Below are 14,054 nucleotides of genomic sequence, written 5' to 3' on the forward strand. Positions count from 1 at the left end.
AAAATAACTATTTAAGATGCCATATAAGCTTCTATTCAATTGAAAACTGACCTCAAAACCTCAATGTCAACTGTAATAGACACAAATAACGGACATATATTTCATTCCGCTGCAAGTGTACTTAGAAAAGACATCAAAACTCTAAAGAAGACTACCCAACTTCGGATGAATTGTCTCTTCCTTCTTAATTCAGTCAATGCCTTCGTATTTATTGCAATTCATTCTATGGTTACTCAATGAAAATGCATACAGCCAAGACTATTCTCAGGAAATGGCACCAGAGAAATTGTGGAAATGCTAAGCAATTGTTAAGGCAAACGTTTTTGTTGTACTCCTTTTCATTTAGGATTGGCTTTACAAATGTACCATGAGTTTAGTTCAAAACACCTTCTTAAAACATTGAATTCCAATGGATTTAATGCTTCTTAAAGTAAAATGCGACGCTATCTAATGTGTTGACAACCATGAAATTGAGCGAATTCAAGATAGTGTGTACGTCTCGTATAATGTTTCCCCAGCATCTTTGCAGACAAGCATATGGATGTCATCACACCTTCCTAAACCCCCTTTTAGATCTCTGTTAAATCTTGGATGAATTGATAGGGATGGTTTGAAGCTGGTATTATTAGGAACAAATGTCTTCGGACTTCCTACAATACCTTATTTGTACTTGTAAAGAAAAACTCAAAATAACGTGTTTGCTTTGAGCAGAACCTTTCATGTGCAGACCTGTGGTCATGAGTGAAATGTGTAGAAATATCAAAACATGTCTTGTGACGGTTGATGAAAATGAAGATGATGGAGATAACGGTTAATTTGGTATAAAGCTTGTTGCACTGGTACACACGGTTCCAGTCCCGAGGTTAGGGGAGTGTTGGCGTGCCCTTAAAAAAGTTAAACCCCACCACTATCTGTATGTGTCTGTTTCAAGTCACGAGACGGTAATGCAGTGTTTGTCGTTTGTCTTTATATACTATATTTGTTTCTTTCTTATTTATTTTGTACATTAATCAGGCCGTTAGATTGTTTGTTTGTTTTACATTATTCATTTCGGAAATTGAAGACTATGCAGTATGAATTTTACTCATTGTTGAAGCCCGTACGGGACCTATAATTATTTTATGTCTCATATGGTCTCATTTGGAGAGTGGTCTCATTTGCAATCATATCACATCTTCTTTTTTTTTATATATGGAATACTTTTGTAGTTTGTGGTACGTTGCAAGGGAAAAAAGGGGGGATATAGTTACAAATAGATAAAGGCAGATGTGGTGTGAGTGCCAATGAGACAACAAAACCTATAATGTAATAGATAGAGTTAAATACACAACAAAAGGTAACACTATGGTAGCAGTAATAATTGTGAGAAAAAAAACCAAAAGCAACGAGTAGTCTATAAAAAAAACCTAAAGTATCCGCAAATTCATTTTCAGGTCATATTTTACTGTAGTGTTATATGGCTTTGGTTTGATACCTCACCTACTATGATAGTTTAAAAAATAATTTTAAAGTATTGTCTTGCATGACACTTGATTTTTACCTGAAATTGATATTTTTCATAAGGTTAAGGTGCTCTAAACATTTAATAGGTTGAAAACTTGATTTTTGAAGTTTTGTTTATAAAACGTCGTTTTAGGATTTTTTTTGATAAAAAAATCTCATTGATTAAGGTTTATGTATAATAACAAACATTACTTAAGCCAAAACAGTATCGTTTGTATTTAGGTAGAGTTTGAAATAGCAACAAATGTCAAAATTGAAACCCTCCCATTTTTTTACAAATTTTTACATATAACCTTTTACCTCAATTTAAAAGAAATTTGACCATAATAAGTCCTGACGACAGGCATATTATTATAGTACACGATTTCCTCTTTCCAATGATATATTATGTAGGTGTGTGTTCGGTGGGGAGATTAAATTAAAAAAAAATCTGCCTTCAGTCACCGCACTAAAGATCCTGTGAATCTTAAATGAGTTAAATATTAAGCTCCATGAGATAAAAAATGAACCCAATCAGGATTTCTGTTTCTCAAATATATGAAACATAAATGAATCATCAATGAGAATTGTAATTTTACATTTTTAGGTATGAAATAGCATAATGGAAGAGATCCCCATCAGCACCAAAAACTTCAGAATCACTCTACAGTTTTAATAAATAAAATCAGAATATATTGAGGTCATCTTAAAATTGTGGAGAGAAAGCATTTGAAAGACGAAGAAAACATATTTTTAAGGCCAAATGTAAAAAGTGTGTGTGTTCACTGTACCCCTACCTACTTAATATGTTTTGGCCATTTTTGATAAAGCACTGTTAAAGGCACAGTGGTGCTCCCATAGACTCAAATAAAAAAAATAAAAAAAAAATCCCTACCTTCCCACCCTATTTTTTTCAGCATGTGACAGTAAACACACATACTTTTTTGTTTGGCCTAACCATGATTAAAAAACCAATGGACTTACTGTGGATTTTAAATGTTTGGTCTCAAAATTATCTATTTTTGTCAAAGGCATTGTTTTAGCATACTCCACTCGCCATCTTCTCCATGCTGACTTCATCAAATTCTCACTTTCCTACAATGGAATAAAACTTTTTTAGAATATAGCACAGTGCACTCATACAAGATTGCTATATGAGACAAATAAATCAAGAATAAGTCCCCAATGCACAGATGCCCCACTCACACTATACTTTTTTATGTTCAGTGGACCTTGGGACAAAACTCTAATTTGGCTTTAAAATCAGAAAGACCATATAATAGAGAACATGTGTGTTAAGTTTCAAGTTGATTGGACTTCAACTTCATCAGAAACTACCTTGACCAAAAACTTTAACCTGAAGCTGGACAGACTGACGAACAGACTGAAAAACATAATGTGTCTAGCTGGGACATCAAAAATTACCAAAAGGCAACACAAACAATAGAAATATGTATTGGTTTTATTTGAAATACATTCAGTTCACAACATACTGCCTGCAAGGATACCACATCTCCTTATTATAAAAAAGAATAAAAAAACATCTTTCTGAATCATAGCATATATACCCTCTCTGGTATTGGTGATCCTGACATTGATGTTATTAAAAATATGGGTTTTTTTGCATACAGATTTAGAAGTTGCTGCCAAGATTGTTTTCTTTATTTTAACAAATAATTACAGTGTTTGCCTAAAGTTTTTTTTACCTTGATCCCTCACGTTAAAAAATTTCTTTATCAAAGACTACTCTTTATAAATTACTTACCACACATTTGGCTGTGTATATCAAATCGACTCTGTACTTCCAAAGAGACCCAAATTTCTGTAGAAGTTTCTTTTTACGGTACTGTATATGATGTACAACTTTCATTTCATCCAACCAGGCTTCCATGGCTATCGAACTAAAAATACAGAATTTAATGCAATTTTTAATAGGTTTTAAGCAACTGAGAACTTTAAAAGAAAGTCCAAAGGAATATTTAATATGAATCATGGTATTGTAGGTGGCTATCAGTCTGATCCATTGGCCACTAGTCTGATTCCCCAGAGTAGTAAAACTTTATTTGGACTAGTAAGTATTTGCAAAGTTTTGAATACTGGTCTTTAGATTAGCAGTTGGAAAAGACGCTGGCACAGAATGATACATTAGAATTGATACTTAAGACCACAAATGAATCCAAAGTAAAATTATCAGTGGAATAACAAATTTTTCTTTTATAAATGAAAATTTTTGAATTTGAGTAATTGACCTCTTCACTACATACCATATCTTTCTGTTGTGATGATTAACAGCTCTGTCCATTTTCTCTTCATCTATTTTCCTTTCCATCTTTTTTCTGGTCACAAATTGTCTCCATTTCCTAACACCTCTACGAGCTAACAATAGATGATAGCATCGCCTAGCTATGACCCGGTTTAATCTCTCCCTCCATACATGTAGGGCACTGTGTACACATTCTATGTCTTTTTGTTCTGCTATCTGAACATGAAATAATTGAATGAAATATTATAGCATAGTGGTATGAAAAGTTTGGTATTTTTAACAATGAGCAAGTACTGCCTACTCTTCTATATTTACGACTGATTTTCAACATTGTTGGCAGGCCCAGGATTAGTGTTACTCAATCTATTTTTTTCTGTGTAGTGTTTTCTGGACTATTTTTTTCTTATCTTTATCCTTTTCTTCATGGTGTTGTATGTTTTTTATCCCATTATGGTTTTGATTGTCCTCTTGGTATAATATCTTTTATCTGTTTTTGTTAGAATGCTTCATTTTAGTGCAAATGTGAGATAGTATTACAAATTCACAGGACATATCAGCCAGAAAAAAAATCCTTCAAAAAATATGTGCAAAGACAAAACAGCCAAGATTGACAATAACACTATTCACATGCATAATGTTTTATAAGAGAGATTAAAATTGGATAGAATTATATCACTACATGTAGAAACATTGATCTGATAATTTAATATGGTCACTCTTTTTACCCATTGTTAACATACCTTTTCTGCTGTTTCAGTCAGTGAGTTGTAATAATCAAACTGACATTTCATTGACATCCACACATCACTGACCATCCGTTTATTGACCTTGCATGTCATTATCGCTCCAAGTCTCTTCAAATGAAGTTGTCTCCTTGTATAATCACGCCAGGATCTTAGCACTCTGGAAACAAGCAAAAAAATACTATATTTAGTCATAGCCAAAAATGATAAGATTCTTCAAGGAATCTTCAAGGAATTTAAATTCTTCAGGGAATCTTCAAAGTGTAGTACTTATAGTTAATGTTGAGATGTCCAATAATAATGTGTTTATCGCTATTTTACCTAAGAAGACATTGTCAATTTCATGTCAATGTAATTGACAATGCCACATTTTTTGGCAATAATTTTTCATATCACTCGACTCTGCTGAGAAATGAAATTATCAGTCAGCAAGATCAAAGGAAAATTTCATAAAATAGCGATAATGTGATATATCTTAATTCATAGCTATAACTAATACTGTAAATATTTCAATATTGTATCCTGTTTAAACAGATCCTTTTCTGATATGAATATACATTTGTGAACCTTTGTGTTTGAAATAAACAATACTGTTTATTCTTATATTTTAGTGAGTACAAATTTTCCGGAATATAGGAAAAATTGTATTCATGAAGATTTTTCGTTTTTTGGCAAAGTCTGCATACAAGTATATTCTTTTTATGTTTTGAAAAAACTCAACTCCTTGAATTTTTGAATTTCTGGTTCACCCATATTCCCCAAATAATTAATTATTTTTATTATGAATCCACATCTTAAATATAATTTTGTTTGTATTGACTTACTGAATTTGTAGTTTGAGATGGAAGTGTCCTTCGACTGATTTCTGTGCTCTATGCATGTTGACCCAATACACAAAGTATGATTTTACATGTCTCTGTGATAAGGCTTCTTTGTAGGCAGCACACACCTCCAATCTTCTCTTGGATTCTGAAAAAAATATCTCGTTCAAACTTTTGTCTCATTAGGATTCACAAAATATCAGGCTGGTATTTTATTTTAGAAAGCTTGTTTGTAGTTAAGTAAGGGCTTAGAATCATGATCTTATAAATTGAAATAACAAAATGGCATTTTCACATCTCTTCATCTTACATTTCGAAACCAATAGTAGGAACTTATTATGTGAAAAAACATAATTGAAATGAAAGCCACTACAAAAATCATATATGGAATTTATTTATCTCTGTAGAATACTAATTTCAAATGCAATAAATCAATGCATTAAGTTAGCCAACTTCTTAAACTGAGGTAACCTTGCCAGTGCTGGCACTCCAAAATTTAGCAATTATACCCTTAAAAACCAGAATTTGTAAAGTTCCTTACTCTGTGTAAATGTGTGCCAGTAATGCAAAACTGTTCCTGTTAGCTTCATGTTATATAGTCTGATAGCCTGTTTAGCCAGGAGTGAAGTCTTCCAACTATCCATGTATGCTCCCATCAACTGCCAATTTTTACGATCGACTAGTTTCTTCAACTGATGTTCTCTCTCTAGATTTCTTTCATAGTTGTAGCGCCATCTTTCAAAGTATTTCTTCATCTGAAAAACATAAATAATAATTTATAACAATTTAGTTTGTGATAATTTGTGATAATTTGTAACTTATTGTAAGCTTATGTTCATCAATGTCTCTAATAAAAATTGTCTTCCATCAAAGGAAGCAAATGCAAACTAAGAATATTTCTTAAATATCAATAATCAAACAAAGGAAACAATGAATATTCTGTAACACCAAAACTCATATGGATTCCTAAAATCAATAACTGAAATTCCTAATTACTGTAAATTCAGAAATTATTGCAAGGTTTTTATTATTGCGAATAATGCGACAGAGTTGTAAACGCAATAATTCAAACTCGCATTCTGAATATTTTAACTGAATTAAGCATGACTTTTCTAAAAATCGTGAAAATTAAAATTGCATTTAAGTTTAAAATGAAAAAATCACAATAATAAATGCACGCAATAATTTCTGGATTTAGTCATTACTGTGGCCTCATTTATTTTTGTGGGAATCAATTTATGTGGATTGAGGAAAACTTTTAATTTCGTGATTTTGGCAAAGTCTGCATTTATTCCTTTGGGAAATTGGTAATTTGTTGAACTTATAAATTCTTGGTTCCCCTTTATCCACGAAATACACAAAAATTGGTATCCAACGAATATTAATTAATCCACAGTATTATCTATAGAATGTATGGCAAGTATTTTAAATTGAACAGTGATTGCTTAATTGGTACTTAACCCCACTTTCAGCACTACTGCCCCATTTCATGGCAGTTAGTTTTTATTGGTGGAGAAAGATGGGGAGCCATATGCAGGAAAACTGACAATCCTAGTCAATTAAGATTGAAGCAAAATGAACCATCCATGAGCAGGATTTGAACTCATGGCCCCAGTGTTGACAGGGTAGTGATACAGTAATTGGACCACTCAGCCACCAAGGCCTCCGATTTGAACATTATTCAGTATTTATACTATTCAGAGGTTCTAGATACATATCACTGTCTAGGAACATCATCAAGAACATATAAAAGACTTACCTCTAGTTGTTGGTGATACTGAAGTAACCTTTGCCCTCTAGCCTTTTGAGCTTTATATCTCCACGTTCTTGCCATCTGTAGAGCTACACGCTGTACATACTGTTCATGTTCCTCATACTCCTGTAATCTGTCCACGTAAGCACCATGCCATGTTTTAAACATCCTTATTACCTGTAATTTAAATTGATGACAGTAGAATTTGGAATGGAAAAGATGATTTGGGATGATATTGTATTTATAACAATGATTGATTGATTGTTGGTCTTTTAATTCCACTTTTAAAGGCCACTTTTGAGATATTTCGTGGTGGCCCGATTTTATTGGCGTAGGAAGCTGGAATGCCCCGAGAAAACCACTACCTTTGATACGGAAACTGACAACCCTAGTAAATTAAGATTGGAGTCAAGTTTCACCCACATGAGCGAGGATCAAACTCACAACTAAGTGTTGATTGGCTAGTGATTACAGAAGTAACTACTTAGACCACTAGGTCACTGCGGCGCCATCTTTATGATTTACAATGATTTACAGTACTGAAAATGACAAGCACTAGAATATTCAGAAAATATATTTGGAAATAAGTTAATAAATTGATTTTTTATGGTTTGCTTATTATTCAAAATTATTTTATAAAAATGTATGTATAAATCAGGGCTTCCAAAACGGTCATATATTCCGGACATTTGATTAATGTCCGGTAAAAGTCAGGCTGGGCAAAGCATGAAACGGTCATATACATTTTAGTTTTCAAGGCTTTTTCGGTCATTTTAACATAAGTCACGATCTTTTTAACCCAACCTTTTGCCTTTAACATCTACACATTTCCGGTCATAAAAGTGACATGATGATTAATTACTATCAAAACAACCCCTACTTCAATACTTTCTTATTTTAATAAAGGCTAATTAGTTGTTGGACAGGTGATATCTACCTGTTAAGGTGACAGGTAAACTATGTTCAGTACCTGACATGGTATAAATTGATCGATCTATTCACAATTATTTTCTTACATTTCAGCGGTTTGTAGCTCATTGATTTAGTCCAAAAGATTAAAATTATAAGAAATTAGTTTATCTACATGATTTGATAAAAAATTTTAAAAGGATCAAATGAAAAATCGTCAGAACTACGTCGAATGAACTAGAACACGTGTGCGCATGTGCAAAGGTGGGAAATTTAATTATGCATCCTTTATTTCTTCAAAATGGTAAAATTATCATTGATACCTGTATCTAAACATTCATTTCAAGCATTTTGTTTAAGAAATAACGTGGAAAAAGCTTCTTCACTCAGTCATGATTTTACGTATCCGTTTACGGTCCATGTTTTACCATTGTCAAGTCAACATCCGGTTTTAGAAAAACATGATTTTAAAAACGAAAATGAAGTTTTTGACATGTCATTTTGCACAAATAAAGAGTCTATGGCAGATATGAGCATACTGATGTGCACACTTTGAATGATGCACTGCCAATTCAACAGTTTACATCCAAACATCCAAAACAAAGTAAAGTTTAAAATCGTTTTTTAATCTAATGTCATTATCATTGGAATGGCCATCTGATTACCATAACTGCCTTTTGTGACTTAGTCTTAAGGGATTAAAATCAGGATCAGATATAAAATGTCCAGCTGGCTCAAATGTTTTTTGGAAGCCTTGGTATAAATAACAGTCAGCTCATATAAACTTGTATGTTGACAGAAAGTAACAGATAAATTCTATAACAAAATGATAAAAGAGACATCTGGATAAAGCAATAAGTGATAATATCCATAAGACTTGATCTAATTAATACATCAGAAGTATTCAGCAGTAGATGTAGCTCATGGTACCTTTCATTGGCTGACATACCATTAACAATTTCCTTTCATTAGCTATCTGCAGGGGCAGATTCACGATCAGGGTCGTGTCCATTAACTCAAATCCTGACTCAGCCCCTTTTCTATATAAGTCTTGTATTTACTTACCAGTTTGGTATATGACTTGACTTGGAAGTTAAGAACTTTTTGTTTTAACTGTTTCTTTGTATGTGCGACATCATGCCAGCAAATGACAACTCTGGAAAGAAAAAAAAAATACAATGCATTATATCAACAAGTTATTTCTTAATTCTCTATTTCAAGCCTATTGTTTCAGCACATCAATGGTTTAGTTTTTCATTTGCCTGAAAGTTTTAACCAATCTTATTATTTCAGACAGTATTATTGAAACTTTCCAATCATAGAAACTATAAGAAGATGCATGTATAATTGCGGTTCAATTAGGCAAGTTTTGAAACAAAGAGTTTTCAAATCATGGTCAGTACATTGACTGAGTAGGTGTGAAAGCATACAAGACGCGGATCTATAAAATCTCCAAATTGGGTTATTTTCTACAAAATTGACGTTTTCTGTGGAATAATGGGTTAAACAGCCAAATTAAGAAAACACAAAACACTACATTTATACTTCATATCAAAAATATTTCTGACTTTGAATGGTTTCAGAGGAGTTGCGACTCAATGAAATCAGTCTCTTACTTTAGTAGTATAGATATAAGAGTTATACAGGTGTTGACTCATGATTTGTTTCTCTCCATTAAACAAAAATCTCTGTCTTATAAGCAATATTAACTGCTGAATCTGAGGAAAAATATATGCTCTCAAACCCATTTAAAGTTAGATTCTTAAACTTCAACATTAATTGACTAATGAGAAATTAACTTACTTTTGAACTAATTTGAGATTATACAGTTTAGAGGCTAGTTGTAGTTTTTGTGTCTGTTCTCTCCATACCACAAAGTTTCTACACAATGTATTCCTCTGTCTGATGTGGGTCACTATCTGAGCTAATACTCTTCTTTTCTTGTTAGCTGGAGAAAAAAATATGCCTTAAATTAAAACTAACATTGTACAGCTTAAATAATTAAACTTAATTCATGTATCTCAATATTACAAAATTTGATGTATATTAACTGTGAACCAATTTACATTTTTTGTTCCATGAAGTTAGTCAGTTTGACAATGAACATCCAATTTTCTACAGATGAAGATATTCCAAATTTGTAGATTTAAAAAGTTTAAGACTTTGAAGTTGAGGCAACCAATTCATGAATTACAATGTACTGCTTTTAACCACAAATCTAGGAACATCACTTTTTTTTTCTAGGTAAGGACTCTACAATAAGCCAATAATTGTTTCTACCTTTAGCCCATTGGTGCCAGACTTGAAGAATTTCTGACTGATATATTTCCCAGGATTCTTGGTGCTTCCTGTTCACAGAGGTCATCTGTTTCTGTCTCACACACCAGGTTCTAAACATCTGTAAAAGAAACATCAGCCACTTTAGTAATTCTGGAACTTATAGATTTATCAGTTATTTTTCTTCAATGCATTAATAATATGAAACTATAAACCATTTCATTTCAACTAAAAATAAAATGCTATTTTCAAGCTAACAAATCATGTGTAAAATTCAGTACAACAGTTTTAACAACTGATGGATAAATTTATAGATCATAGTTGGTCATCTCAACGAGATTTATTTTCTCATTTGAGCAGGTAAGGCAAAAGTGAGAAAAACGATTGAGTTGAAATGACCAAGGATAATCTGTTTATTGCTATTTTGCCTATGACAACATTGAAATTCACATTGACAAAAGCACATGCGCCCTTAGTTTATAGGGATAATTTTCATATCAAAGGAAAATTTCACAAAATAGCGATAAAGATAAAGATATTTATTGTCACTTACCTGTGTTTGTAATCTTCTTGTATTAAACTCATTACATTTCTCTCTTTGTTCTTTCTTCAGACTTGACCAATCAAACCATATATGTAGACATCTTGAAAAATATAAGACTACTGTAATTATCATCAATTCAATTATTTACATTTTATGAATAAAGTCAATAAAGTTGATTAATAATAGCTCAAGAAAGAGACACACAGTGGTAACAATGAAAATTCAAAGTATTGAATAACAGGTAGTTAGTAATTTTCAGATTTGCTAAACATTAACATGGATAACCAAACAATTTTAAATTCCTGACAAAAATCAAAACAGACTATTTGTGAATAAGCTGACTTAGATGACTAATAGGTATCAAAAGTTACAGAGTAGAGGACAAATAAAAGGATAGACAGGGTCATTGCATTACGACATCAACCCATGAGTGAGGTTATTATGTGTTTGCCTACACTGATTGACATATTTCCTAACCTCTCTAAAACAATCCTATGATATGCATTTTTCAGTTTTGTAATTCGTTGGTACTTCAAGCTCCATATAGCAAAGCATTTCTTAAGAGTTTTATTTTGTATTCTCCCTTTAACAGAACTCTCCACTGGAAGTAGAGCTTGTTCCTCTGAAGTTGTTGTTGACCACAGATGGACTATCCTCTCTGTATGTCTTTTCTCTTTTGCCTGAATAAATAAATGATTAGACAAATTAATAATCATTTCAAAAGCAAATAAAATTTCTACAATTTTTTCATTTCTTTTTTTTTTTTAAGTGGAAGTTGGGGAAGGTGGGTTATGAAAAGAAATGTAATTGGACAGCTGTTGTTTTTATAGCTCAAGGTGAACTTTTTAAATATCCATTCAATTTTTTGTTGTTATCTTTGCATATTCAATCACTTGTAAATTGTTCAAGAATCATTTATCAACACTTCAAATTTCTTGAGGAGATTATTCCATGAAATTTTACAAAACGCCACATTCAACTTAAAACTTGCCAGATATTCACAAAGAGTTCTGATGAAAAAGTGATCTTCATTTTTTCTGAATTCGACTGAACCAATTATACAGGGGCATAGCCATATAATATCCAAGGAAATTGATTGAGATTTCAAAACAGCAATTTATGACATGAACATTTACCTTTTCAAACCACATAGGAAATATTTGTCTGTAGATCTTCATCGAGTTATGATGTAGAGCAAGGGCAGATAACTTCTTCTTGTATTTACTGTGACATTTAAAGTCATACCAAGCATCAAATACTCTCCTTTGCAATGAGGAATTCTGTGAAAAATTAAAAAAAAACAATGAAAGATATATTTTTGCATAAACTTTTTTTTAGGAAAGCTTTTACTACATTGTCCAATCTTTTGTTTCAAATTGACTAGGAAAAATGAAGCTAGTTACATCTCTATGGAATTTTTAAGAAGATACAATGTATAATGTAATGCAAGAGTTTAAGTAAAAAAAAATAATGTCATGGTAAAATAATAGATTATCAAAAGACAAAATTAGATCAAAGACAATTCAACTGAAAAAAAAATTGATTATCATAACTTTCATTTCTTTACTATGGGATTCTAGATCACATTATTTATGTTGAAGACTACAGTGCTCTATAGTTGTTTTCATTCTTTCAAATCTCATTGGCTCAAACAACATCTCCTTATTTTTATACGGATTTTTTATAATAAAAAATACACCACTCTATTTTGATGCAGTGTTTTCATGAAGACTTACACTTTGTACTTTAGCTTTAGAACTTCCCTCGTAAGTTTCTCTCCATATTCTAAATACCATTTTCTGCTGAAGTTGTACATGTAGTTCCTTAACCTGTTTAGTAGCAGCCTTCATCTCACGCTGGCGTGCTGTAAACTCTTTCCACTGGTCAAATACATTACTGAGAGGCCAGAATCTCAATCTTTTGATAAACATTGTCACAACTTCCTGTAATTATTAATTGAGAATTGTTTTAATGATGTCCAACCTTATCCTCACCTCTTACATCTAACATTTGAATTACACAAAGAGACAGATTTTAATTAATTTTAAAATTAAAATATATTTGATAATGTTTATGAAACCTATTTCTCACAATATGAATTTATATTGTTTAAGATGGATCTAATTAATAACAAAATATTGTTTAAACTAATGAATAGCTTTAACTGATTAACTTACAGACAGCAGCACATACCTGAATCTAAATCCCAGTTCCAACTTACATGGTTTATTGGGGCCCTTTATAATTTGCTGTTGGGTGTGAGCTAACGCTCTGTGTTGAAGACCGTACTTTCACCTATAAATGTTTTCTTTTACAAGTTGTAACTAGGATTGAGAGTTGTCTCATTGACAATAATACCACATCTTCTAATATCTATGTATACCTATGTAAGAAAAAAACTTAATTTCAGGAAAAGAAATGCCTAATAATTAGGTACATGATGAAATAAAAGCACCAACTTTCATTTACTTGGATGAAAATGTCTCAAATGCTTGCTTTGTGTTAAATATGTAGTGATCAAATTCTCAGTTTAAATCTAGGGCTTTACAACCATTGTATGGGGCCCCATACATACAGATACCTACCCTCATCCTCTGTGTTCTGACAGCATGTTCTATAGCAAATCTGTTGTCCAAGAAAGATGTGTCAGCCATGGAGGGTTTATGATCTGGGTCATAGTCCACTGCTATTCGACTGGAACTCATTCTGTAAAAAAAACAGATTGGTAAATCATACTTGGAAAACCTTTCTTTTTAAGTCTTATTGCTGAAATCATGAATTGAACATTATATTGCAACATAGACATCAAGACAGTCTAGACAAAAATCTTTGGACTTGCTATTATAAGTTAACTTTTGAAAATGTTTGTGTGAGAAGACATATGTAATGTAATTCCTTAATATTTTCTTTTCAATTTTTTTCATGTGCATGTATAAAGAACTCAAGAATAAAAATTGTATTTAACCACCTGTTAACCAACAAGTAATAAGCTGTCAAGTTGATAGCAAACTGAGTTTTCTGCGTTGTGAAAGTAATCATTGTTAAAATAAATAAGAGAGGAAGTGGTGTGATATGATACTCTCCTTTATCATCATAAACTAAGTGTTAAATTTTGATGTTTCTTAAGTTTTTGCATATAAACAACATAAGTGCCATTTTCAAATAAGATTAAGGACAGTAACTTCTGTGCATATAAACAACATAAGTGCCATTTTCAAATAAGATTAAGGACAGTAACTTCTGAACGACAAAAGAAAATTTA

The 14,054-nt window shown here is 31.9% G+C and overlaps 1 protein-coding gene across 2 annotated transcripts in view; it reads right to left on the bottom strand.

Moving 5' to 3' along the window:
• Nucleotides 1-14,054, bottom strand: part of LOC139499879 (uncharacterized) — a 65,472-nt gene that overhangs the window by 3,105 nt on the left and 48,313 nt on the right. For both annotated transcript variants that reach the window (XM_071288453.1, XM_071288454.1), the window contains 15 exons: nt 13,378-13,498; nt 12,529-12,735; nt 11,929-12,072; nt 11,270-11,472; nt 10,802-10,892; nt 10,252-10,369; nt 9,775-9,919; nt 9,037-9,127; nt 7,069-7,239; nt 5,851-6,064; nt 5,313-5,457; nt 4,486-4,648; nt 3,747-3,961; nt 3,248-3,383; nt 2,467-2,577 (listed from right to left, as the gene is read on the bottom strand). In XM_071288453.1, coding sequence (XP_071144554.1) covers nt 2,467-2,577; nt 3,248-3,383; nt 3,747-3,961; nt 4,486-4,648; nt 5,313-5,457; nt 5,851-6,064; nt 7,069-7,239; nt 9,037-9,127; nt 9,775-9,919; nt 10,252-10,369; nt 10,802-10,892; nt 11,270-11,472; nt 11,929-12,072; nt 12,529-12,735; nt 13,378-13,498 — 2,275 coding nt within the window. The remainder of the gene's footprint in view (nt 1-2,466; nt 2,578-3,247; nt 3,384-3,746; nt 3,962-4,485; nt 4,649-5,312; nt 5,458-5,850; nt 6,065-7,068; nt 7,240-9,036; nt 9,128-9,774; nt 9,920-10,251; nt 10,370-10,801; nt 10,893-11,269; nt 11,473-11,928; nt 12,073-12,528; nt 12,736-13,377; nt 13,499-14,054) is intronic.

The sequence above is a fragment of the Mytilus edulis genome, chromosome 13 (genome assembly GCF_963676685.1).
Source record: "Mytilus edulis chromosome 13, xbMytEdul2.2, whole genome shotgun sequence".
Lineage (NCBI taxonomy): Eukaryota > Metazoa > Mollusca > Bivalvia > Mytilida > Mytilidae > Mytilus > Mytilus edulis.